The sequence below is a fragment of the Bombus huntii genome, chromosome 12 (genome assembly GCF_024542735.1).
Source record: "Bombus huntii isolate Logan2020A chromosome 12, iyBomHunt1.1, whole genome shotgun sequence".
In the NCBI taxonomy this organism is placed as follows: Eukaryota; Metazoa; Arthropoda; class Insecta; order Hymenoptera; family Apidae; genus Bombus; species Bombus huntii.
In genome coordinates this window covers 1,892,355-1,918,923 of record NC_066249.1, presented here as the reverse complement: position 1 = coordinate 1,918,923, position 26,569 = coordinate 1,892,355, and the positions used below count along the sequence as shown (strand labels likewise).

The following is a 26,569-nucleotide window of genomic DNA, read 5'->3' as shown; positions in this document are numbered from 1 at the left end:
CAATAATCGAATAATTTTTATCAACTCATTATGCTTTTATGAAATTATAAAGATATTTAATATTTATTGTGTATTTTTGTTTCATTAAATATAAACGGAAATTTATACACGTAGTAAATAGGAATCAGCTGTCCTAAATTCAATGATGGCGTTCAATGCCCTCAGTACATTGAGAAAATATATTTCGTGAGGTTAAGTGTCAAGGTAGTAATGTCAAATAATATTAACATTCTGTGAAAATATACGATATTCATATTTTTATTAAAAATGGAGAAGTATTCTCATAGAAAAGGCCGTGAAGGATCAAAAAAGGACGATACGAATCGATATAAATATAAACGTAGAATTTCTCGTAAGGACAGTGACAGTGACTATGATAGCCATTCTAAAAGATCAAAGTCGAGACATAAACACTCTAAAAGCTGTAGTCAAAAATATAAAAAATGTAGATACAGAGATTCTTCAGAATCACGCGAATCTCGTAAAAAATCCTCGAAACATAAAAGCAGAAGAAGGTTAGTAAACACTTTCAAATGATCACTTTTGAGGTTATGGATTAAAAGTTTATTATTTTCTAATTTTCTTTCATTTTAGATCATCATCTTCGTCATCTTCATCAAGTCCAAGTGATTCTAGCGATTCATCCTCATCTAATTCTTCATCAGATTCTACGAAGCTTTTAGAAAAGCTTCAGAAACAGCGCCAAAAACAAATCGAAGACAAGAAACGTCAAAAGGAATTGATGAAAGCTACAGAAACACCAGAGGAAAAAAGATTACGGCGTTTAAAAAAGAAGGAAGCTAAAGAACGTAAAAGAAAAGAAAGAATGGGCTGGGATAATGATTATTTACATTATACGAATACAGATAATCCATTTGGTGATGGAAATTTACTTTCCACATTCGTATGGTCTAAAAAACTTGAAAAAGAAGGTTTACTTGGTGTAAGTAGGGAAGAACTAGAAATTAGGAATAGACATAAACAAGAAGAAAATAAAAGAGAATTAGAAAAAGTTAAGAAAAGAAGACAGGAGAGAGAATTGGAAAGACAACAAAGAGAAGAAGAGATGACAATGCTCCAAAGAGGAAAAGAAGCTGCTCAATTGGAACAATGGGCAAGACAGGAAGATCAGTTTCATTTAGAACAGGCAAGATTAAGATCACGTATAAGAATACAAGATGGTCGTGCAAAACCAATTGATCTTCTTGCCAAATATATCAGTGCAGAGGAAGAAGTTGATGCTGTAGAAATGCATGAACCTTACACTTACTTACGTGGATTACATGTGAAGGATTTAGAAGATCTCATTGAAGATATTAAAGTTTATAAAGAATTAGAACGTGGAAAAAATTTAGATTATTGGAATGACATTACAGTAATTGTTGAAGATGAACTGCATAAATTGAGAAAATTAGAGAGATCAGAGTATGAAGTTGGTAGGTACATTTTTTTTGCTTGTACAGGTGAAATTTTGTTTTTATAGTTTTTACAAATTTACTGTATTTTTCCAGCTGTGGGTAGAAGAGAAGGAATACATGAATCAGTCGCTAAAGATGTGACTGCTATTTTTAAAGGAAAAACAGCAGCACAATTAGAAGCTTTGCAACTACAGATTGAAGCAAAAATTACAGGAAAGCCTGAAGGCGTTGATATAGGATATTGGGAAAGTCTTTTGTCTCAACTTAAAGGTAAGCGTTAAAAGTTACCTACGTATACTTTGAATCATATTATTTAACTCGCTTGATTGTATCAGTCATTTATACTCCTCAGCGCACATGGCAAGAGCACGATTAAGAGATCGGCATCAAGAAAATTTACGTAAAAAATTGGAAGTTTTAATTGCCGAACAAGGTGTAGCTAGAACGGAAAATGAAACCGAGAGTTCGCAACCAGTTGATGAACAGCCAGAGAAACAAGAAGAACAAGCCGCTAATACAGTAACAGAAAAAAGTGAAGAAAGTCAATCAGAGTATGTAGTCTTTTTGTCACATGTACTCATATGAAAAATTCCAAATATACAAATGTTTTTTATATATTTGCAGTGATGATCAAGAGACTAATAATGCAGCTGATGATCTTTTGTCAGAATCTTTCTGTGAATATGAAACAGGAGGTTATTCTCCAAAATATATACCTTATTCTCAACTTGAACCAGGAACATTAGTAACTTTAGAAGAGGACGATAATCAGCGGTTGGAATATGCAAGAAATCAAGTACTCAGTACAGGTCGGAAAATCCAGAATGTTATGACTGCGGAAGAACAAGCAATGCATAGAGAAGCACGTAAAAACATGAGTTCTGATGAAGCACAATTTAGTGTTGAGTCATCTTTAGAAGCACAGATCTATCTTTGGTCTGACAAGTATAGACCCAGAAAACCAAGATATTTCAATCGAGTTCATACTGGTTTCGAATGGAATAAATATAATCAAACCCATTATGATATGGATAATCCACCACCGAAAATCGTTCAAGGCTACAAATTTAATATATTTTATCCGGATTTAATAGATAAAAACACGACTCCTGAATATTTCTTGGTAAGATATATCGTTCAAATTAATTTTATTTTATTGCTGATGATTTGAATATTTTATTAACAAAAGTGTTATCATTTTCAGACACCCTGTGCAGATAATAAGGACTTTGCTATTTTACGATTTCATGCAGGCCCACCTTATGAAGATATTGCATTCAAAATCGTTAATAGAGAATGGGAATATTCATATAAACGTGGATTTAGGTGTCAATTTCACAATAATATTTTCCAATTATGGTTCCATTTCAAGCGATATAGATACAGACGATAATATATTAGTATTTTATATTTATACAATACGTACTACTATTGTAAATAGAAAATACATGCTTTCTATAAAATTCTATCAATTGCATACCCACATTTTTCATGGCGTATGTAGATGAATAAAATTGCACAACTTTCTATGCAAGAGCAGTTACTTTCTTGATATGTGAAACATACCCGCACGTTTTTAAATAAAACGTTGTTACAAAATTGAAAGTATTATCTAAATAGCGTTTCACTTTATCGTATAACATAGTTTAATAATCAATCCAGTAATATTAAAATTATATTCAAAATACATACAAACTAAGTGTCAATATAAAAACTATTTATAAAGAACATGAAAACCATTGACATATTAATAAGAAAAGAAGTACTCGTCTATTTTTGAAAAGATTCTTTATATACACCCACGTTTAAAATATCAATGTGGTAACAAACTTTCATCTGACGACGTGAACATACACAAACGAACAACGGCATAGTTGTTTAATAGTAGTTGTTAAATCGATTTTTGTAGCCACCTGTATTCTCACACAGTCGACCACAAAGCGAAAGGTAAAAGCTATATGTAACCAATGGCAAGGTAAACCGAAGCTCAGTACACCGGCTGTTTCGCTGACAAAGGGCTACGCGTTTAAAATCGCATTTCTAAAAGTCGTGCACGATTCAAATCAATACAATGAAGTTTCTTGATTGAATAAAACAAGATAAAATCCGCTTCGATGATCTTCACGAACCGGTCAATATAGAAATACATTTTTGTCGATCGTCTAAAAAAATGTTTATATTTTATTTGTACTTATTGCACAATATTTGAAAAGGAAGACATGCGTAATTTTCTCCTGTGCAGAGTCTCACAGTTATGATAATTAGTACGTTCATGTGTATGTTTACTGCTACTGGTTTTGTAGATCATTCTGAAAACGTGGAACTATCAACGTTGTGACTATACAATCTAGAACATTGACTAAGATCGTTTGTGTTTAAAATATCGCAATCGAGTTGATATTTATATACATAAATATATAAATATATCATTGGAACCATAATTAAATTTCTTTATGGGGATCGAAAAGAATTACAAAATAATTAAAAAGTGACAACATGAATATTTTGTTGGAACTTAAATTAAGTGAACTAATAGTGAGAAAGGACGATTTAATAGCCGAAGAAAAATTAGTTTGCAATCTCCATAACCATAAACGTCAGAGAGTCAGAAATTCTTACCAATAATCGATTGAAAGAATGATGAAAATTCAAGTGTGTCTTATTATGATCGATTATACTTTTTATTTATTTTAAAACACGATAAATTTATATAAAGATCTATTATGAAATTCTAAATACCAGTTTACTTCTAAAATATAAAAACGTTTTTTTATATCAGTGTTATCGAAATAGTACAAAATATTTCCAATTGATCGTGACGTTGTTTGTAAATTCAAAGTGATAATTCACTCCAATATCACGGCGTCGACCGCAAAAATCATGAAATGGAAAAAAAGCCCGGCGGAATTCTTATCCGAAAAAACTTTTCTAGTAATTAAGGATGACTTGGATATGCTGGATAGTAAGTAAAGTTTATTACATTTTTATTAAAAAGAAGAAAAATAAACGACATTGTATTTGTACTCTAATACTGCACTTACATATTAAATTGAATTAGGAAATGGTAATGAAATTAAATAAGAGAATTAATCAATTAATTAACATCGAGAAACTGCATATGCTGTAGTAGTTAATGATTTGTTTTATATATACTTTCTTTTATGCAAATTGAGCCATAAAACTGCAAAAAACCCAGAATAAACGTAGGCGGTAATTTCTTCCAAATAATTAGCATTAAAAGTAGAGTGTTCTAATTCTGGCTATGGAAATGTATTTATTTTTTAAGCGGAATTATCCTTGAACCTTTACGTTGTATTTTATATCAATATTACGTATCATACTACATTATAGTTTCGACCAATCCATAGCTAGAGATTATTTTTTATACATAAGAAGAAATCAACATCCATTGATTTTTACCACTAATGTGAGTTCTTTGGTCATTTAAAGCAATTATGTAGAGACTCCTATCTATCCAAACATCTAAGATGGAAAAAATTATTTAGAGCAACTATCTAGAGAATCCTTCCTATCCAAAGATATAAGAGTACGAAAATGATTTAGAAAAAGGAAAGCAGCGAGGAAAATTAAAGATACCGGATACAAGCACTTGGCCACCGAAGATGAAACGCGGTGCTTCCTTACACAATGAACCGGAAAGACCGAAGACCGCGAATCTCGAAAAACCAACTGTGCTGGACCCCGATCTGGTCGACAAGCTGGACATGTCTCTTCTCAGCAAAGAGTTACTCGTTGATTCGATGATGCGGTTTCGTCTCTCAAAAGCAATTAGTGGGGGAACATCGTCATTCCCTTCGTCGTCAAGGTACCGACAAAACGTCACCGGTGTCGAGCGACAACGACAACAATATAGCTCAGCATCGAACGGTGAGGTGTCGTGGTGCAGCGGACCCTTCTCCATACGCCACAAACGACGTAGCTTTGAACAAATTCTCGACTCGAGGTTCAGTCACATCGACGTGTCGGTTGTATCATCTAGGATGCAGAAACAAGCGCGCATAAGTAGGCAGGATGCGGCGTCTACAAAGAAGAGCTTGGATAACACGAAACTGGATGACAACAACAATAGGTTCGTGAAAATTTAGGGAATTCGTTAAGAAAATTTAAAGACAAGAATGTATAGAAAATTCCGCTTGTAGAAATGGTAAAAATTGTTTGTGAGAAATATATCCAAAAACAGAATAAATTCAAAGTTGGAAATAAAAAATAAAATTATGTATCTACAATTAGAAACGGAACAGTCAGCCACAAGGTATCTTCCTTGTCTACGTTGAAGAAGAAGAGCTCAAGACCCACCATACAGAACGACCTGGAAGTGTTCACAGCCTCTTCAACAAAGAGCGCTCCGGAACCTTGCAAGAGCTGTGGAAAGCCGGACCAACCAGAGCGGTTTCACAGTCATCCGAAGGGTAGTCAACCCAAGGCGAAGGACAGTTCTACGATCTCCAAGTCAAGGACCACGATACCAAAAACTGTTCAAAAGCCCATTGCCTTGAATTTTCGTAGCGATAAGAGCAAGAACAAAGTGGAGGAAATGCTTGTTCAGGATTTCAAATCAGGCTATCTTCAAGAACGATCTAATGGATCGAGTAGACCTTCGTCAGCGCCAATTAAGAAGGGGCCAAGGACCATTACTTGTTACATATGTGGCCGTGAATTTGGTACCGCCAGCTTTCCTATTCACGAGCCTAGATGCATGCAGGTTAGTAGCATCGTAAATGCGCAACTATAATTATTATTTTACTTCGTGCCTTTAAATTTCATAAAGCTTCAAAACGATATTTTTTTTATCACGTTTAAAATGCAAGTAGTTCCTATGCTAATATTTTTCCTATTACACGTTCACGCTACTTCATATAGCCTTATCAATACGTCAGATTTCGTTTTACTGAATTAAAATTTAATTTATTCCAATGTTAAAAAGAAATTGCGTGCGTATCTCACGTTTATCAATAGACAAAATGTTTACCGTAACCCGGTATGTATTTGCAAAGGGAGCATCTAACTTCACATTGAACTTGAACTCTATATATTATTCATACTCGCGATTATGTGAGATACAATGCATGAATATCATTGGATATCTCTGAAGACACGTAATACATCAAGGCCCTTTGCAAGATCGATATGCATATATATACGCGATCATATCTATTTGGCGGATATGAGAAACATTTATACGTACACAAGAACTGACACTTATTCGCTATAGTTGAACATTATCACGAGGCGATGTAATTTACATATGTGTCGCGGTTTTAGTGTATATACATTCGGTTCGATAATTTCGTATACTACCTCGACTGGGTCTAAATTTGTCTATAGACTATTCATGAAAGAACATTACCTGTGTTGCAGATCGTGTGTAGATCGATCGTGTGTTCGTTACGTTGCTTTACTGTGAATCGCTTTGAAATTCATATCCACTTCCAATTTGATATTTATTGCGTCTTATGAAGGAGTCTTTGTAAATTTAAAACTAGATACTTGAAACGCTAGAGCTTTTGATATAACGTTCGTATGAACTTCTGAAAATGAATTAGAGTATGTAAAGAAAATTATAGCCACTGATATAAGCATTAATTTTCATGAAGGCATTACTTGTTTTTAGAAGTTTGTGCAATAAATTTCTGTTTAAGGAAGTAATTACCATTTAGCATAATTATCATTTAGCATGATCACTATTCATCAGTGATATATAAAGCTATAACTTTAAGCTTAATCGAATAATTAATGAATATTGATGGTGGCAGAAGTGGGAACGGGAAAATAATTCTTTGCCCGTGAACCAGAGGCGCCCGATACCTCAGAGGCCCGACATCGCCATCAATCATTCAGAATGGAATGCAGTAGCATGGGAAGAAAGTCAGGTATCCTGTGATTTAAATGTTTCCTTAATCATGTGAGTCTTCCATTCAGCAAATATAATGTCCTTAAACCAGATTTTTGTCGAACCGATAAAATTCAAGTAAATTTTATTCGGTTTGATTAATCATCGAGTGAACTTTAGGCAGAGTTACCTGAATCGTTAAACGTTTCCGTATTTGTCTTTATGGAGTAACATACTTCGATTAGTTGAATGAGTCATTCCACTATGTTTGTCACGGCTGACGACTGTCTCTCCCGAACGGTGATGTAACATTATTACATGACTTTCTGCGATCTAATCGTAATATAATTAAATACATGAAGTCACGGATTGTCAAAAATGCATAGTATCGAAATGGTTGTTTATTTACATACTTAATTCATTTACGTATATTTTGGATTTGTTTATACTTTATATTCATTCATTTATTTTATGTTTATTTTTCAATTTTTCTTCCCTTGTAAGAATTAGTATTAATAGATGCAAAATTGCAAATTCCATGTTAATTTAAAGTATGCAAATGTTTTTATGAACAAACATGCTTCCTACTGATTAAATCGATTATAGTAAACGTAATAGTGGAATGGCTCGTTAAGGTTTACCCTTGCACATTTCTTATGCATACGTAGAAACAGAAATACCAGTGTATTCAGCGGAATCCGTATGTAAAGTCTCTGGTTCCACACAGGGAGTATGTCACGCACTGTAATATCCCAGTCCTATCGTGTTCAAGGTGCTGCCCTAGATTTATCACGGGCTTGGTTGTTTAAGAGCAACGGCATGATTAATCTAAAAACTAAGAACCGCATTGCGACTCGTTAAGTTCAAAATTTCGTTAAAAAGAACTTTTCCTCTCTGAAAGTTCTCGTGTTGACTGACGTGTTAATCATAGAGAACACTGAATGGAAGCACGGGACAAGATAATGATGACAAATTGTATTTCAGGCACAATTGATTCCCTGCTCGAAATGTGGAAGAACGTTTCTACCAGAACGGCTGACAGTCCATCAGAAAAGCTGTAAAGGTTCTATAAAGGTGAAAGTGCTTATCCAGTCTTAACTCTTTAATAGAATGTTTGTTACATATCCTTTAAACTGTAGAATACCGAGCCAGAGAAAGCAGAAAGCTTCCTTAGTGAAAAGTCTCCCGGTACGTCACGAGTAGGACCCCCTATGCTTACTTGTCAATCATGTGGCAGAAACTTCGGCACGAAGAGTATAAAAATACACGAGCCTCAATGCATCAAGCGAATGCAAATAGAAAAGGAAAAGCAATCGTCTCAGCCTCGAAAGAAGGATTCGATCCGGCAACAGAAGTCAGAAATGATGAACGTGCAAGAAAATCTAAGCAGCCCAACGGGGGTGAGTCGTGTCGGAAGGCATGCTTATATTATCCAATTTGCATAAGCGTTCCCACGCGATCATCCACGAGTGGTGTTCTATTGTACCAGTTAAATTTTATGTACAAATTTTTTATATCGATTGTTATGAATAAAAATTGTGTCGTTTTACACTTAAGTGTTATTAAATCTGCGAAGATAATGAACGAAATAGTTATTTGGAGAAAATTGATTTTAGGATAATGTGCAGAAGAAGACGGTCACATGCTACATATGTGGTAGAGATTTCGGATCTACTAGTATAGCCATTCACGAACCACAATGCTTGAGAAAATGGCACGTGGAGAACCAAAAATTATCGCCAGGTCAAAGAAGAAAAGAGCCAGAGAGACCTGAAATTATTTACGCTCGTGAGTCAAATATCTTATCATGCTTGCATGTCTTTATAGTTACGTTCATTTTTTAAATGCAGCAACTTTAATTGGCGGGAAAAATGCACTTTGGTTTAATTGATGTCAAGAGTTGAACAACCCCCGTAATCGATTCACCTGAATGCTTTTATTCGGAGCACAGGTGCATGGATCTTTTTTCATTTTTAATTCGTATCGAATCAGTAGGTTTTATAGTAGTCTTTAATAGTTAGTGATTATTGTGCGTGGAAATTAAATATCAGTTGCATGACCCGCGCCTTACCAATGAACTTAAGGTCAGTGTAACTATATCGATTAGAGGGAGACACGATTAGAGTCAGGAAGTCACAAAGTCGAGCTTTATCAAATACTGCAAATGCTCCTTGTGCCATTGGTTCATCACGCAAAGTGAAGGGTTGATCTGCAATTGATAATTATTATGTAGAATTGATAAAAGTAATATTCTTTTCCATTGCATGCGCGAATAATGAATGCAATAATTTATTATTTTTAATTTACGATGGTAATTTGTATCAAGGTAACTTAGAAACGGGAGATATAACAGTTGACTTGAATGCAATGGCTGAGGCCAGTTGGAAATCTCACTTAAGTCAATTGGTCCCGTGTAAACAATGTGGAAGGACTTTCAATCCTGACCGTGTAAGCGTCCACGAGCGAAGTTGTAAGGTCTCGTACTCCTACCACAAGCAGCCAGCAGCAACCAACAGCAACCACAAGCAATGATCTTCTTAGAATAAATGATTATACAATACCTACAATAGAAAATGAGATTATTTATTGTAAAATAATTATATAAAATGTAGTTAGGAAGAGTTTCAATAAGTCAGATTAGTTTAACAACACTTTAAAATCTTGCTATTTATGTTCTTTTTGTTACCTAATCTCATAAAAAATCAAACACTGAATTCGGGAAATAGATAAAAACATGAAATTTAAAAATTTAAATACGCAAAATTTAAAAATGAATTGTATAAAAAAAAGATCGTGAAATAACCTTCGAAAATCCTAAGAAATGATGCCAAGTTTCAAGAACTAGTTCAAGATAGTGTCACCTTCTATAAGGTTATATTCTCCTGATTCAAAATTGAGATTTTGACGAATAAATTTTTCGAGAATCTGAAGATTTCAACTTTGAACAATTCCTGAAGTATGATATCATTTCCAAGAATCGGCAAAATTATGCCATCTCCTAGTAATCAAAAATGTCAGTTTTAGAACAGTTTTGCAATATGAAGTTATTTTCAAGAATCAGTGAACTTGTATCATCTCCTATGCTATCATGTTCTCCTCGTACAAAATCACTATTTTGGCCGACAAATTGCTCGTTCGAACGCCAAATTTTTAACTCTCGGATTTTGTCAGAAAATGACGTCATTTCCAGGAATTGATTGCAAATACATTTTATGTTATTTTATTTTTTTAATACTTACCAATACTTATCAATTTTCTTGAACTGTTTCGTTATTTTTTGTAATTTATTCCTTAAAGGAATCGAAATTGGAAAAAATGTAAGGATTGTGAATGTCGGATGGATTTGAAATAATTAAACGCTTTATTCATTTGCAAAATAAAATATTTATTCAATTCAATATGAAAGTTTACAACAATTATATAATTTTTAACGAATTCATAATTTTCTGTATAACAAATTGTGTGAATTGTGTGATTGATACGACACCACGTCGTAGATACATTTATTACCATTTGTGAGACCATTTTATACGTGTCAGATTATGTTTATTGTTCTATATGTATTTCTTCTATTAATCATTCAATATCCATTTTTTATCAATCTAACCTAATTTAATTTAATTTTTTAAATCAGAATTATAATATTAATAAACAAGCATTTCCTTTCAACCTATACTTTTTACTTAAAATTTCAAAAACTTTTTACAGATTAGAAACACTCTGTATATATCTTCATTCCAGATATTAGGTCATTTACGATCATTTTACAACACATTTACGGCATTTACAATTTACGAACAAACTACATTTAACATATTTCTGGTAATTATGTAATTTTAGAATAATTTAAACAACTCTTATACGAAAATGACGATCAAATACTTATAAATGCTCGTTCTACGACATGGCGCAGTGTTTTGCCGCTCGTTTTCGAATCACCATTAAGCGCATGCTTTCGTTCAACTCTGTAAGGCCCAGTAGGTACAAATTACGGTCCTGTGCATAATCGTGATCTCGCGTATATCAGTATATGACCGTATATACAACCGAACATACAAACACATTTCCTCTCTCACTATGCATACATTATGGACATAGTAATAATAGTAAAAATATCCCTATGTTCACGGCATATGTATCGTGGTTTCTTCCATCAAACATATTTGGGGGGGGGGGGGAGAAATGTGCGTATAGTTCGGCCGTCTGACCGTTAGAGGCGGTAATTTATAGAATATCTTTCGACTGAAATTCTCCTATACTCATCAGCGATCTTCCTACTTACTTATCTCTGATAATACTCAGGTAGCTGTAGCTTGAAAATACGTTCTAAGGCCGTGATTTTAGATGCATGTATAACAATACATGAGATTAATAAAATTTTCGATATCGATATCCAATTGAAAAGGATTAACACATCAATTTTATTTGTATGGCATTTCTAAGTATATGGTACTATATTTATTTATAATAACATAAATTTTGAAAATAATGTATATTGGAAAAAATACACGAATTAGAGAATAAGAGGAGAAAAAAAAACCCTAGAAAAAGAGAGAAGAGAAGCGCTCCTAAAAGATAAGAAGTGCGCAGACGTGGTTCTCGTGCTGGAATCGCTCGTGTCCCGTCAAATAGAGGGAGTGAAACAGCACCTGCTGCCATTCTGGCATTACGTCAATGGTAGACATTTCATTTGCTGGTTTGGGAGGAGTTACCGTGACCGCCATTGTTACAGCTCATTCGTATCGAAGAACGTGATCTGTGAATCTTCACCGTCACATCGTCGAAACGAATCGTGTCCATTCTTTAGATTTCTTTAACGACGGTACACGATATTAGTGAGCGTGTTCTGAGCGTAGCATGTCCACAATGAATCCTGAATAGTAAGTAAACTTCTTTTTGCGCAGACATAAGTATATCTAAGATATGTTCATTTCGTGAAATATATAATCAATTATTTATAACTGTAACAACGAACGAGGCTAAAAAGACAAACTTAATGCTATTAATGTTTTATACAGCCACGTTAATACGAAAAAAGTTTTGTTTAACGTTTACTATCTGACAGATTCACCATCCCCCCCTCTCTTTGTCTCTCTTTCTACCCATGTTCACAAGCCATATTTTAGAAATTCATTCTCTGTTGTTTTTCTTATTTTCAATTTTTGTATAAATTCATTTCTTGATCTGTGTTAACTATTTTTGATAAATTCAAACTTTAAATCTGGAAAACTTATACGCGAATACATGAAAAAATTTTTAAAAGTGATTTGAGAAAATTGATCTTGTAGAATGTTATAAAAAGTATGAGGCAAAGTTCGTTGTTACTTGTATTGTGTTTGAATGTTTTGTTAAATTACATGTGTGAAAATAATACAAATAACAATAAAATAAAGTACATATATAACAAAAAAACTGTTATGATTTTATATCTAAGATTTTAAAAAGATTGCTGTTTTTGCTATATATTTACAAATTAATTTTTTTCCAGATTTCTAATTGTTATTCATGTTTTATGTTTATGATCAAATATATAATAATTATTGTGTAATACAATGTAATTTTATTTCCTGATTATAATAATCTTTTACATATGTTATTTATTGTTTAGAAATAGTTATGTTTATATCAATTAAGTTTAATTATTATAAATTTTAATCATTAAACAAAATATATCATTGTATACAAAGAATACTTAACAATATATTTATCTGCTTTTATGACCTTGTATTGATTGCTTTTTTATTTTGGAATTAAACAAAACATATTTAAATATTAACAAAAATAAATGTCGTCATAAATTAACTAAAATAAATTATAAATTGGAATTAATTATGTACATTGCTTATTTAATATAATTTAACCTTATTTATCGTAAACATCTTTTTGCAGTGATTACTTATTTAAGTTACTTTTAATTGGAGATTCTGGAGTTGGAAAATCATGTCTTTTACTCCGTTTTGCTGATGACACATACACAGAAAGTTATATCAGTACTATTGGTGTAGATTTCAAAATACGAACAATTGATCTAGATGGAAAAACAATAAAATTACAAATCTGGGATACAGCAGGTCAAGAACGATTTAGAACAATTACAAGTTCTTATTATAGGGGTGCACATGGTATTATCGTTGTTTATGACTGTACGGATCAAGAAACATTTAATAATGTTAAACAATGGCTGGAAGAGATTGATCGTTATGCATGTGATAATGTGAATAAGCTGCTGGTTGGCAATAAATGTGATCTTCACACTAAAAAAGTTGTTGATTACACAACAGCAAAAGTAAGAAAGCTATAATAACATTGACATTTTAATTGTATTAATTTCTTGTATAATTTTGTAAATAGGAATATGCAGACCAACTTGGTATACCATTCTTAGAAACATCTGCAAAAAATGCAATGAATGTAGAACAAGCTTTTATGACAATGGCTGCAGAAATAAAACTTAGAGTGGGTCCTCCATCAAGTGGAAACAGTGATCCTGCAAATAAGGTGAAAATAGAACATGGGCGTCCGATTGAATCCTCTAAATCTGGGTGCTGCTGAGAAATGTAATTTTACATCTTTATAACCAAAGTAAGTTTTTTTATGTTTGCTAATAAAGACTACTAATTGTATAACTATAACTGAAAATTATAACATAAAAAATTCTTCTTTGTATACTAATGTTAAATCTTTTAATTGCAGAAGGACATCTTATGGTAGCAGTTTCATACTGCATTAAAAAACATTACCAAGAGAAACAAGAAAGATTGTGGAAGTTTCAGTTTATATTAATAAAAATAAGGAAGTGTGAAGCATTATTATGGACCACCAACTCTGTTAGCAGAGTTGAATAAAACAAGTTTTGTTCTATCTTTTTTTCAAGAAAGGAGAACATAATTATTAACTTGCTAATTATCTAGTGCAAAAAACTGACATAGGAAAATTTGAATAACATTGAGGATCATTGATTCTATGCAATGATGCGTTTAACGGCAATTCGAATTTATAAAGTAAATTACATAATACTATGTATCATGGTTATAAAGATAAGCATTCTTATTTTTTAGCGTAATTGTAACATGTATAATTGAATGTTTTTTGTCTTAGAAGGAAGTCATTCTTAATCTTTGTACTACCTAAACATTTTTCCACATTTTATTCCAAACTCTTGAGATAAACAAGAATTAGAGTAATAACATACTGAAACACGCCGTCATCGCTGCCTCCCTCTTTTTTCAGTGCTCATTAGTGTAATTTAATAACAATATATTAATAAATATTTCAACACTAATACAAAAAATGGTAAATAGTATACCTATACGTACAAGAATAATTAAATATGTTATATATGTTCCAGTTGGTAACTTCTATAAAGTTACGTCAATTTTTTAAATATGTGCTACTTATAAAATTTATAAAACTATTCGCCTATTATGAATACATCACGACGTTTGTAAAATATAGCGTTGGCAAATTCGATATGTATTGTCTTATATTTAAACGGTAAACTTATATTCAGAAAGCTGTGTATTCCATACGAGTTTGTAAGATGAAAATTTTGACAAAATACTATTTTCCTTTTATATTGGTTGCTTATTGTTCAAGACGTCTAGTTCACGTTTTTTATGTTACATATTTATTATTTCAATTGTTTTCGCTTTCCTATGATGAAAACATATGAAAAACATTTAATAAGTCAGGTTATTTTAATAAAATTTTATTCTATGCAACAATAATATCAAAAAAAACTTCATATACCATATATTATTCTAATTTTTATTGAAAAGGATAAAAAGAAAGAAAAAAAGGAGAAAAGACATATTTTGTACAAAACTCATATTACGATTGCAAATGATCTTGCTTTTGTATTGTTATTAAAAAAGGTTTATGAAAACAAAATAATAGAATATTTCAAAACTGTGTGGGATTTCTTTCATTATAATAATATTTGTTTATTACATGAATTAGTTAGTAAGAACGTATGAAGTTCTTCATAAGAAGGACGTATATAACAAGTAAATGTATGACTATAGAAAATAAAAATGTGTAAGTTGAGAACTAATTATTTCTTATTTCCCAATATATATATATATATATATATATATATATATATATATATATATAATACCATATATATTTATACCCATATACTTTGTAATTTTTTTATTGTATTAATTTGTAATATTGTGTGGACTATGTATATGATATGAAATAGTATTCGATGTATTTAAAGATATTTAATTTGGTACATACGGGTACGTTCTTTAGTATAGTTAATGTAAGATAGAGTTAGACAAGGACGATACATATTCAGGCTATTCAACGATTGCAGAATGAAATGTTTTTTGTAGTACTTATAGATTTTAATAAATGATTAACAACAATCTTCTATTAAAATTGATATATTTTATATCATTTTTTATCGGCAAAATCAATATTTGTATTTAATAATAAAATTATAACCTTACTTTCATACAAGTGTCATCTAAACTTCGTCAAAATGATGCAACAATATATGAAAGAGTTAGAACAGGTAAATTATATATTAAAATAATAAATTTGAATTGTCCTTGTTTTATAAAACATTAATAATAATAATATCCTTTTAATAAAATTTTTTCAGGATCCATTTGATCCTGAAGAGTTCGTTGAAAGACTTGCTTGGAGAACAGTTAATGATACCACAAAAGATGATGGAAAAACATTTTTTGATCCTACAATAGTACATGAAACTTTCTTGCAAGCAATTAAAGATTTACAAATTTTACAGGAACGTCAACAAAAAAAATGTGACAAACTTGAAACAGCATTGAAAGATGAAGAAGCAAGGCATATACTAGAAATACTTGAGTTACAAGAAAGAAATAAACATTCTATTGATCTGTTTCATCAATTAGATGAAAGAATAAATCTTGTAGCTACTAAGGTTTTACATTTAGGAGATCAATTGGAAAGTGTTAATACTCCAAGAGCTAGGGCTGTTGAAGCTCAAAAATTAATGAGGCATTTTTCAGATTTTTTAAGCCCTGGACCTTTGACAGATCCAATTTTTACAGATAAGTCTTCGGTATATGTGCACCTCTTTTATCTATCTAATGTGTGATTGTATTGTACATGGAACAAGAATTAAAACTTTTTATTCTGTAATAGTTAGATGAAGCAGCAGATGTAATACAAAAACTCCATCTTATATCGCAAGAATTACCATCAGAAAAATTTGAACATGCCAAGAAAAAAATTGCAGTTAAGTATGATGAAATTGAAAGAAATCTTATAGAAGAATTTGTTAGAGCACATAATAGAGAAGATGCCATTCGTATGAGAGAACTAGCATCAGTTCTAGCTCATTTTAAAGGATATTCTCAATGTATTGATGCATTTATAGAGCAAAGCCAAATGGGCTCATTTGGTGGAAAGGATGTTTTTCAAGATGTAATACCTATGTGTACAAAATATCATAAATTAATGCAACAAGTATTTACAAATCCTGAACAGGTGATGGCTAAATTTGTATTAAATATTTATCATTTAAGACTTCAGAAATATGCAGTTGCTAAATTAGCAGATAAAACTGACCCCGATAAGTACCTTAGAAATTTATATGATTTATATACAAGAACTGTGAAATTGTCTACAGAATTGAAAATGTTTAATATGGGTACTGATGATACATATCTTGCCAAGCTCACTAGAAATATATTTCAAAAATATCTGGATGCTTATATTATGTAAGTTCACATAAAGTGTAGTTAACATCTAAGTAAGTTCACATCTGTAATAGTCAAATGTTAATCAGCGCAATATTTTTAGCATGGAAACAAAAGTATTGAGGGAAAAATCAGCAGCACTTCTTATTGAATATTATGAATCTAAAAATCATCAAAAGAAACAATTACAAAGTGGTGGATTTCAAGAGTTAAGAAGAGACTTACAAGCAGTTTTAGGTGCAAGGACTAATATAAATATAGCACAAATAGAAAATTATGGGGGAGAGACCTTTTTATCAGAGGAACTTGCAATTGCTTTGTTACAAAGAAGTAAATTGGCATTCCAAAGATGTCAGTTATTATCAAAACCTGACGATATACCAATAAATACACTTCAGATTTTGGAGATACTATTACAGTATTTAATAAGTGAACATGTTGATTATGCATTGGAATTGGGTTTACAAAGTGTACCAATTCCTGAAAGTAGAACTCAACCTGAGATTCATTTTTTCAATGTTGTGCGTCAATGTAACGCAATTGTACGCTTATTAGAGGAACAATTTAATGATAGTGTGATACCTCTTGTAGTGTAAGATTTACTTCATTTATTTTACATATAATTTTATTTTGGAAATATATATAAAATATAATCTTTTTAGGTCTACATCTAAGCACGGAGATTGCATGTTAAAGAAAAAAGCTGTGTTAGATCAAATAGATATGAAACTAGAGACAGGATTAGATAGAAGTATAAATGCTATTATTGGTTGGGTAAAAGTGTACCTACAAAGCGAACAACGAAAGACTGATTTTAAACTTGAAACTGATGTGGATACCTTAAGCACTCCAGCTTGTTTAACAGTTGTACAATATGTTACTGGAATGATTCGACATATTCGAAGTACTTTAGATGGGAAAAATTTAAATACTGTTCTAACTGAACTTGGAGTACGATTTCATAAAGTTATTTACGATCATTTACAACAATTTCAATTTAATTCTGCTGGTGCTATGTGTGCAATATGCGATATGAACGAATATCGTAAGTGTGTCAAGGAACTTGAAATTGATCTTGTTACTAATTTATTTGATACCCTACATGCTTTATGCAATTTATTATTAGTTAAACCGGAAAATTTGAAACAAGTTTGTACAGGAGATCAATTGGTATGTATGGTACTTTCAATTATAAATTTTTTCAGATTAATTGCAAAATTAAAACAGTTATTTCTTTTATTATTACAGGCAACATTAGACCGTAATGTTCTAGTGAATTTTATACAATTAAGAACTGATTATAAAACACAGAAATTAGCAAATTATTTAAAGGGTTTAGCCACATAATAAATTCATATCATCTGTAAATAGTCAACATTTTTGAAGTTCGTTATATACAGTATTTAGGATGAATACAACCAAAATAATATTATTGTATAAACTAAATTTTAATAAGTGAAGATATTGCTTTCATTGTAATAATAATGCTATACTATCTGCCCAGTTGTACAAAATTTTGTCATTATATAGTTAAACTATATAAAAGCAATGACTTCCTCAAATTTAAGCTTTGATTATATATTAGAAAATAAATAATTTCTTTCCTTTCCTAGTTTTATAATAAATGCTCAGTATGTATATATTTGTAGCAAATATTTATTTTATTAGTTTGTAAGATTGTCATAAACAATTGCAGTTTCTGTTATGAGAATTTTTCTTATTTTAGAGGAAAATGGTATGTATAGACAAACTTTGTCAAACTTTTCTATTTATATATTATTTTCATTTGGTTGTTTTTAATACAAATTGATGTCAGACAATTATTTGTTCAAAATTTTGTGATATATTTTTCGACGTATTACATACCACTTTAATTAAAGCACATTTTCATATATTGTACTAAATTTCGTAGTTGATCTCTATAATGTTATAGGAGAATACCATTTTTAAATGTATTTATGTGTACATAATTTTGTTTTAGTTTTCAATTTTAATGAATATTTTTATTAAAGTAAATATTTTATAATTAATAAATATTAAGATTTGGGGAAAAAGAACTACCAAAATATAACATTTTAATGACCTAATTTTTGTAAAGAGAATTTAGAAAGTAGAACTTATAGTATTGAAACCATACATTGAAGCAGATAAAAAAAAATTTTTGTCTTGTTTATTTACATGCGTATTTTAAATATATTGCATTGTTTTTGAGGTTGTGTCATGAATTAAGATCTTATCTTCATAAAATGGATTGTTAATTTTGCAAATGTAGAATACATGTTTATTTCCAAATTTATTAAATATTTAGTCCATTTACTAATGATCAATATTATGGTAATTGGTAATTTAGAAAAATGTTGGAAGTACATACAAAATATAAAATTTCCATATATTATAGATAGGATTAGTCATATAATATGAAGTAATGTTTAATTATAAAATTTTCATGCGTAATTAATTTAACTGGATATTAAACTGAACCATCATTAGAGATTTGTAATGTTCCATCAAAACATCACGAAAATCTTAAATGTTAAATAAATTGTTATACTAACAATATTAGTAACACAAATGTTATATATAAAAATTAAAACAATATTAGTGTTTTTTTTAAATGAATGCAACATGGATATTACTAATATTAAGCATAATTGTAGATAGGAGTTGATAAAATGAATAGTACTAACAATAAGCTTCCATTTACTATCAAATTAACAAAATATAATATTGTAAATCTTCCACTTGTCATACATAATATAAGCGAGCATTTCCAAATTATTTTATTATTTGGAATATAGTTACACGTATATTCTACAGGTCATGAATTTGGAAAGAAGTTATGTTTTAAGAATACGGTACAAATATGTGGTAAATAAAATGTATGTTGTTTTAAACAAATTCATTAACTTATACAATATTAAATCAATAATGATTTAATAGCCAAAATTGAGTTATACATAAAACAGACAGAAAATTTACAATATGGAATATAAAATGGTCACAGAGAAAAATTAAATTATGAATTATAGTATTCATATTTCTAATACACACTTACATGAAGTAATGTCTTGTAAATGTACACTATTTGTGATTAAGTAATATATCAACCTTATGTTCTTAGTTGTAAGTCATCATATTGCAAACTCTTACTAGATTAACAAAGAATCTAGACATTTTGTTAAATCTTAAGCAGGAAGCCTCTAACTTTCTTACAATTAAAAATTAAAAACAATTACAATTTAAATAATTCACACCATTCATTGTACCGTACTATTAAATTTCATTAAATCATCTAATATAATTCAATGATAACTAAAGTCTTGGTGTCTATTTGATTATAGTGTTATGAACCATGAAAATAAAAAGAAGAAGATGAATAATCTGATAGGTATCAGCGCATACGATAAGTATTAGTTTCATGTACTTGGCACAATTCTCCTTTGAAGTCCAATTCAATGCTGAAATCCAAATCTCTGTAGTTCCTTGCATTGGGCTTCATTGAAAATACACCATATATTTCTTCTCCTTTTTTAACTGTCATATATTCATCAAAGTAGAATACAGTTTGTTTCCAATGAGTATACTGTACTTCCGGTGCTGTACTAAAGCCAATACGTTTGTGGCACTTGGTGAATTCGATGTTAAAGAATGTAACTAATGCTTGAACATAGTCGTTCCTGCGAACTTGTAAAGTAAATGGCGATGAAAATTCCAGATCAGCCTTAGTTACTGTGTATAAATCAACTTCTTTAATGAGGCATGCATTTGTAACAACTTGTTTTGGGTCCACAACATCCACTAGAGGTTCACTAATTGCTACTTTTCTTATACTACTCATGTCAAATCCATATACATCATCCCACCAGTTTATTTTTTCATCTTTGTATTGTCTATCTTCAATGCCACAAATAAATAGAGTTGCTTTGTCAGGAAATAACATTCCATCTTCACAAAGCCATTTATCTCTAGCAAAAAGCACTGTGTCTAACATTGATTCATAAAATAAACAATAACCCATCCATTCAGAAATAATTATGTCAACTTTTTCAATGCCATCAGGTAGTGAAACTTCTTCAACTTTTCCTTTAAGTATTGTTATGACATTTGACAGCTGATTTGCCTCTACAATCTTTTCTGCATATTCAACAATATTAGAACACTCAATACCAATAACTCTGGCTGCTCCAGCTTTAGCAGCAAACATTGAAAGTATACCAGTTCCACAACCAATATCAAGAACGGTTTTTCCTTTGAAAAGGTGTTTATTATGATACATAGAATTACGGTAAGTCACTGTACGCACTTCATCCTTTAACATTTCTTCATGAATTCCATAATGTGCATATGAGTCAAAATAATAATCTCGAGATGTCATATCATCCACAGAAATAGATTCCCTACAAGATGATGGTGTAGCATCTTTGTTTGATGCAGTGCTATTTTCTGTAACTTCCATAGATTCCATTTTTGATACCTGTAATAATACAAAAAGCCAAAATTAATAATAATAAAAAATGATGCATATATGTATTAATATAAAAATAAATAAATATCTCATAATTGAGATTAATACATTAATATTACCAAAATTAAATGAAAATGCATTATTATTAGAACAATTTACTTTTATAATATTCAATCGTTATTTAGAAATAAAAAAATATTATTTTTTGTTAAAGTATGGCTTTTGATAAAAAATATTAAAATTAATTGATTTATATATATAAGAAAAGAACCTACAATTATCTACTAACACGTGATATGAACTCAATATCTCAAATTAATATATATAAATTTCTTTTTCACTTAAATATAGTAAAAAAAATTATAATTAAACATTAATTACAATATCGTTCATCAGTAACAGGGAACGCAAAATTTCGAAACGATGAAATCGTCGAATATTCTTGTTTCGGCCGACACCGAGGAAACGTACACACGTGCCCGCCAAAATGAATGGCGTCTGTTTAAGATCGAATGATCAGACGAGATTCTTTACACGCACACATATTTCTATACCATCGTGTGATTAGTACATATATATCATACGCAATTGAATATAGTCAAATTTCCTTCGAATAATATTCATAAATAACCTCGAAATGATCAAAAATTATTTTTAAAGATATGTTTAGAGGAAGTAAGAAATGAAGATTGGACTAGTCAATTTGTCTTTAAGTACTTAGCAGTAGTGAAAAACTATTATGACAAACGACATTCAAACATATTCTTCTTTTAAAAATGTATTAAATATCGTATGTTGTTCATATGAATGTTAATATATTAATAAAATAATTATGGTGTTTTTGTCTCCAATTTTATGTAAATATTTAGCTTAAAACTTACTGAATTCTCTGCTGTGCACATGCCACTCTGGTTGATTTCTACCGGCACTTCATTACTCGACGCCATTTTGTTCCGCGTCACAGCAGACGACTACAGGCAGGGACGTAGTACGAAGGCACATGGCAAATTCTAAATATGGTTCTGTCAACAAATATTCATATAATGATTAGTAAATATAATTACCAATTTCCTCGTTCAATTCGTTTTTTATAATTTACAATTACGTTTAATTAAAACTTACGTATCAGTTTAATTAATATTCTAGTTAGATTTGGTTGTCATTACTTACAAATATAATTGAAAGTATGGCTATAACAATATTAATATTATTATATACAGTATTAAATTTATCTTATTTACATACAAGTTTTCTTAGAAACTTTTGCCTGCTATTATAATTAATACTACTATTAATGATACTACAGAATTTTTTAAATGACAATAACAAATATAACAGTAATCAATTTTATATTTAATATGGTTATACATAGTATTGTTAAAGATTAAAATTAATACTTTTTATTAATACGAGCAATATATTATATTATATTCTAATTTAAAAATAATTTAAACATCTGAAAGATGTGCGTTATAACAAGATTTGGTTACAAATCTGGAGTTGTAATATTCTTCGTGCAAGATCATAGAAACTATTTAAACTATCGTTTCTTATATGTTTCTCATGTACTAGAATCGTTCCAATCTTTTTAGAACGCAGAAATTATATAATCCTTCGCACAATGCATCATACGATTATTTTACAAAAAATATAGATCTTAATGCAATGTTTTCTTCTATAAACAAATATATCTGTATTTTTTACAATCCACAGGATACGCACACATGAAATTTATTGAGAAAACTACACCAAATGTTTGTCGTTTGTACGAAACGTATTGAGATCACTTCTCGCTGAAATGTTCCAACAGAAACGACCATCCAAAATTGTGATGCTGTGGACAACATTGATACATCCCTGTCGTATGCGCAGTGCGGACTTTCTACTATTTCAATTTTTCTTGGAAATAGATATTCATTTATTTCGAAACGTTATTGAAAAATTGTAACTTATTTAGGTAATCCTATATTTATGGAGATCACGAATAATTTCACTGCAGGAGCGTAACTTTAATTTTGTATCTTTACTCAGTTGTTTTCAGAAAGTGCAAAGACATCATCCAATAGGAGTCGAGTGGCTAGCTGACAAGTTGCGTCGGGGTGGAAATGGGCAGGGAACAGGAGCTTGTACGCATTCGGGCCGTGAAGTGTTGGTTCCGCGAAGGGGGTCAGATTCTCACAGTCAACTGGAATTTTTCCTGTGTTGTTACTTTCAACGATATAATGTAAAACTGTTCGATTTTAATGTCACTCACGTGCCAGTGTCTTAAGATTATTTATATGGAGATCGTGGAGCGCTAGAAGATGCTGGTAAGGAAAAACAGGCGGGAGCAAAGTTGACGTAGAAACAAGTGCGCAAAGATTGTATAGTTGAGTTCCTTTCTTTTTTTTTTCTGCCGCGTGCACAGAGAAAGTTAAAATCCGTGCTTTTGTTATGTAGTTACAACGCTTTCGCAGGTCATTTACTTCGGACGAATGTCTCGCCTAAAGTACCTTCGAGGTTACAACTATTACCTGATGTCTGAGAAATCGACAGGCTGTCACGAACGTAGTGGACTTCGTTTTGAAAACGTGGTTAAGATATCAAAGTATGAGTTTTATTTCAACGAAAACGTATCTTCGTGCGAAAGTTCTTGTTTATCGTAAGGCAATCTCGATATAAAAATAATCTTCGGTACCTGCGAGGCATGACCGCCTACATAAACAATAGCTCATCATACGAGGCAGCTGGCTTTTTATATCAATTTTCATGCTTTTATTATTTAAGTTCTGTCGTTAATAACAGCCGAAATAATGTTTTGTACGAGATTAGATCATAGTTCTTGATAAACCTTCAAGACCTAATAAATAATAAATAATAAAAAAAATTATTTCAAATTTCGTTAATATCATGTTGTCATTGTTATGATTTTTTCTTAAGACAATATATATGTATATACATATTCATGTATATATAATACAAGATACTAAAATTTTGTCTTTATATGTATCTCTTTATTTTAGACAGAGAGTGAATGTATGATGACTATGGAAGTATGTCATGAGCAAAAGTTAGATTTAAAAAGTACAAATATTAAATATACATGTATTTTCTGTTACAGGGAGACGATCCACCGTACCTATCAGTGGGTACGGAGGTTAGTGCTAAATACAAGGGTGCCTTTTGTGAAGCAAAAATTCGGAAAGTAGTAAGATCAGTGAAATGCAGGGTGACCTATAAACAAGGCTTGGGTACAGCAACAGTAGCTGATGATCAGATAAAAGGGACTTTAAGAGTAGGTGCATCTGTTGAAGCTAAACATGGAGATAGAAAAGAATTTGTGGAAGCTACTATCACTAAAATTCAAGATTGTAGTCAATATACTGTAGTTTTTGATGATGGAGATATTACTACATTAAGAAGAACTGCACTTTGTTTGAAAAGTGGAAGACATTTTGCAGAGAGTGAAACTTTGGACCAACTTCCTTTGACACATCCAGAACATTTTGGAAATCCAGTAATTGGAGGAAGAAGGGGACGGCGGTCTAGACAAGCACAGTGAGTGTTGTGAAATAATGTCAGCAATATAATTTTATGAAGTAATTTGTGTTATTACTTGTAAAAATAATTGTTATAGAGATGAAAGTAGTGATGATGAAGATAGTCCTCCACGAGGGACTCGTGATTCAGGTTCTAGTGGAACAGGCAAAGAAGGAATGGAGACAGAACCTGAAATTGGACGAGTTGTATGTGTGGAACTTGGAGATAAAAAGAAGAAAGATAATTGGTTCCCTGGATTAGTGGTTGCTCCAACTGCTCAAGATACAGTGAGAATTCGAGTGAGAGACGACTACCTTGTGCGATCATTTAAGGATGCACGATAGTAAGTATGATCTGTGTTCATATATATGTCGGAGAAGAGTCAGGACTAGGGTTGTGGGCGTTTGATAGACCTCCCTTGGAGTTGGCCATCGTTGTGTTATAACGAAGATAAGGCCTGATACTACGAGTATGAGCACTACTGATTCGACAATCAATGGTGGACAATCAGTGGTTGGGCACTTGCGATGCTAATGACGTTGGTCTTAGGTTCGATAACAAGTCCACGGTCAACGGGATGATAGGTATACTTGCTCTAACTCAAACGTGTACTACTCACTGATCGTAAGGCGCTACTCCCTTCGTCCATGAGATCTCAAGAAAGAATGACTTTTCGTCCCAATGATGCCACAGAGGAAAACTATGATGGGGTGTGTCTAAGAACAAGAGATCATCGGATTCGTCGAGTATAGCCCTCATTCCGAAAGTAAGGGAAATTGACGTCGCTGTCAATTGGTCAATTTGGGGCAAAGACTGCCTGTCTGTTTGAAAATCTTAATTACCAAAAAAACCCAGGTTTTATAGCAGGTCCTCAGGCTAACTGGACTTGTGCTATGTAAGTGCCTCAACATCTGGTATTCATTGTCCGAAGGAACCGTTGGCATGTTTTACTGTCAGGTACTTCTATGGGTATTCTTTTAATGAGGGTCATACTATCGCTCCATACCTTTGTTGGATGAAGCGTCCGTCCCGTTGACCGCGGCTACGTTCGGCGGCAGATGGTCGCCTTGAGCCCAAGTTTATTATCACAAATCGCAAACAAGTACCATTGGGCAGAATGACGGCAAATTGTTCAATTACAACTGTAAGCTTTAATTACAATTTTACGGATTTTCCTGAAGTTCCAGAGGGAAGGCTCCGGTGTCCTTTCATCTCCGACATATAAACAGATTTTATGGAAAATATGAAAAGAAAGCAAAATGGTTGAAATGGTAACAAAATATTTTTTCCCCATTAAAGCTTATTCTAAAACTCTATAAAATCTATTTAAATGTGTCTGTTAAAAATCAACTGTACATTGATACTTATTTCATTATTTTCTATTGTATTACTGTTACTCTTTGCATATTTAGTTATACAGTTCCAAAGAAAGAGGCCACTGAATTCACAAAAGAACTTGTCAACAAAGTTGAGAATAGTACATTGAAGGTTGCAGTAGAGAAGGCATTGCTATTTTTAGAAAAGAATGAGTTACCTCCCCATTGGGATAGAGATTCTCTTTTTGGACATTCTGTATCAAGTGGAAACAGTGACTCAGATGGGGAACTTGATTCTGATG

General features: G+C 31.4%; 5 protein-coding genes across 7 annotated transcripts in view; 4 read left to right on the top strand and 1 right to left on the bottom strand.

Moving 5' to 3' along the window:
* The first annotated feature begins 124 nt into the window (after positions 1-124).
* On the top strand, positions 125-10,667 carry LOC126872022 (cactin). The gene is made up of 12 exons (XM_050631490.1): positions 125-515; positions 595-1,436; positions 1,512-1,688; positions 1,771-1,969; positions 2,043-2,541; positions 5,042-5,508; positions 5,670-6,141; positions 7,193-7,309; positions 8,254-8,343; positions 8,409-8,669; positions 8,886-9,057; positions 9,596-10,667. The coding sequence occupies exons 1-12, from the start codon at positions 268-270 to the stop codon at positions 9,799-9,801; spliced, it is 3,750 nt and encodes a 1,249-aa protein (XP_050487447.1). The 5' UTR covers positions 125-267; the 3' UTR covers positions 9,802-10,667.
* Positions 10,668-11,938: 1,271 nt separating this feature from the next.
* Positions 11,939-15,318, top strand: LOC126872016 (ras-related protein Rab-1A). Its single transcript, XM_050631481.1, has 4 exons — positions 11,939-12,149; positions 13,159-13,555; positions 13,621-13,851; positions 13,963-15,318. The coding sequence occupies exons 1-3, from the start codon at positions 12,127-12,129 to the stop codon at positions 13,819-13,821; spliced, it is 621 nt and encodes a 206-aa protein (XP_050487438.1). The 5' UTR covers positions 11,939-12,126; the 3' UTR covers positions 13,822-13,851; positions 13,963-15,318.
* A 148-nt stretch (positions 15,319-15,466) lies between these two features.
* Positions 15,467-18,609, top strand: LOC126872003 (exocyst complex component 5). The gene is made up of 6 exons (XM_050631452.1): positions 15,467-15,793; positions 15,884-16,327; positions 16,411-16,988; positions 17,071-17,559; positions 17,630-18,137; positions 18,216-18,609. Exons 1-6 carry the CDS (start codon positions 15,761-15,763, stop codon positions 18,312-18,314), a joined length of 2,151 nt encoding a protein of 716 aa, XP_050487409.1. The 5' UTR covers positions 15,467-15,760; the 3' UTR covers positions 18,315-18,609.
* A 1,041-nt stretch (positions 18,610-19,650) lies between these two features.
* Positions 19,651-23,307, bottom strand: LOC126872011 (protein arginine N-methyltransferase 1). Of its 2 annotated transcripts, XM_050631470.1 has the most exons (3): positions 23,155-23,307; positions 22,314-22,454; positions 19,651-21,441 (listed from the first exon to the last, which is right to left on the bottom strand). In XM_050631470.1, exons 2-3 carry the CDS (start codon positions 22,377-22,379, stop codon positions 20,359-20,361), a joined length of 1,149 nt encoding a protein of 382 aa, XP_050487427.1. In that variant the 5' UTR covers positions 22,380-22,454; positions 23,155-23,307; the 3' UTR covers positions 19,651-20,358. The 2 variants fall into 2 exon arrangements, with proteins under 2 accessions (XP_050487427.1, XP_050487428.1); XM_050631471.1 differs by lacking the exons at positions 22,314-22,454; positions 23,155-23,307 and adding an exon at positions 21,814-21,940.
* A 186-nt stretch (positions 23,308-23,493) lies between these two features.
* LOC126871997 (AT-rich interactive domain-containing protein 4B) overlaps positions 23,494-26,569 on the top strand; it is a 10,608-nt gene continuing 7,532 nt past the window's right edge. The window contains exons 1-4 of one of the 2 annotated variants that reach the window (XM_050631434.1): positions 23,494-23,741; positions 24,533-24,969; positions 25,049-25,294; positions 26,364-26,568. In XM_050631434.1, the coding sequence (XP_050487391.1) occupies positions 23,736-23,741; positions 24,533-24,969; positions 25,049-25,294; positions 26,364-26,568 (894 nt within the window). In that variant the 5' untranslated portion in view covers positions 23,494-23,735. The remainder of the gene's footprint in view (positions 23,742-24,532; positions 24,970-25,048; positions 25,295-26,363; position 26,569) is intronic. The other variant, XM_050631433.1, reaches the window with a different exon arrangement.

Coding starts and splice junctions, on each gene's coding strand:
- LOC126872022 (XM_050631490.1), top strand. CDS start 268: ATGGAGAAGTATTCTCATAGAAAAGGCCGTGAAGGATCAAAAAAGGAC. Junction 1,689..1,770: donor TCTTTTGTCTCAACTTAAAG/GTAAGCGTTAAA, acceptor TATACTCCTCAG/CGCACATGGCAAGAGCACGA. Junction 7,310..8,253: donor TAGCATGGGAAGAAAGTCAG/GTATCCTGTGAT, acceptor ATTGTATTTCAG/GCACAATTGATTCCCTGCTC.
- LOC126872016 (XM_050631481.1), top strand. CDS start 12,127: ATGTCCACAATGAATCCTGAATA. Junction 12,150..13,158: donor TCCACAATGAATCCTGAATA/GTAAGTAAACTT, acceptor ATCTTTTTGCAG/TGATTACTTATTTAAGTTAC. Junction 13,556..13,620: donor TTGATTACACAACAGCAAAA/GTAAGAAAGCTA, acceptor TTTTGTAAATAG/GAATATGCAGACCAACTTGG.
- LOC126872003 (XM_050631452.1), top strand. CDS start 15,761: ATGATGCAACAATATATGAAAGAGTTAGAACAG. Junction 16,328..16,410: donor TTTTTACAGATAAGTCTTCG/GTATATGTGCAC, acceptor ATTCTGTAATAG/TTAGATGAAGCAGCAGATGT. Junction 16,989..17,070: donor TATCTGGATGCTTATATTAT/GTAAGTTCACAT, acceptor CAATATTTTTAG/CATGGAAACAAAAGTATTGA.
- LOC126872011 (XM_050631470.1), bottom strand. CDS start 22,379: ATGGCGTCGAGTAATGAAGTGCCGGTAGAAATCAACCAGAGTGGCATG. Junction 21,442..22,313: donor TGTGCACAGCAGAGAATTCA/GTAAGTTTTAAG, acceptor GTATTATTACAG/GTATCAAAAATGGAATCTAT.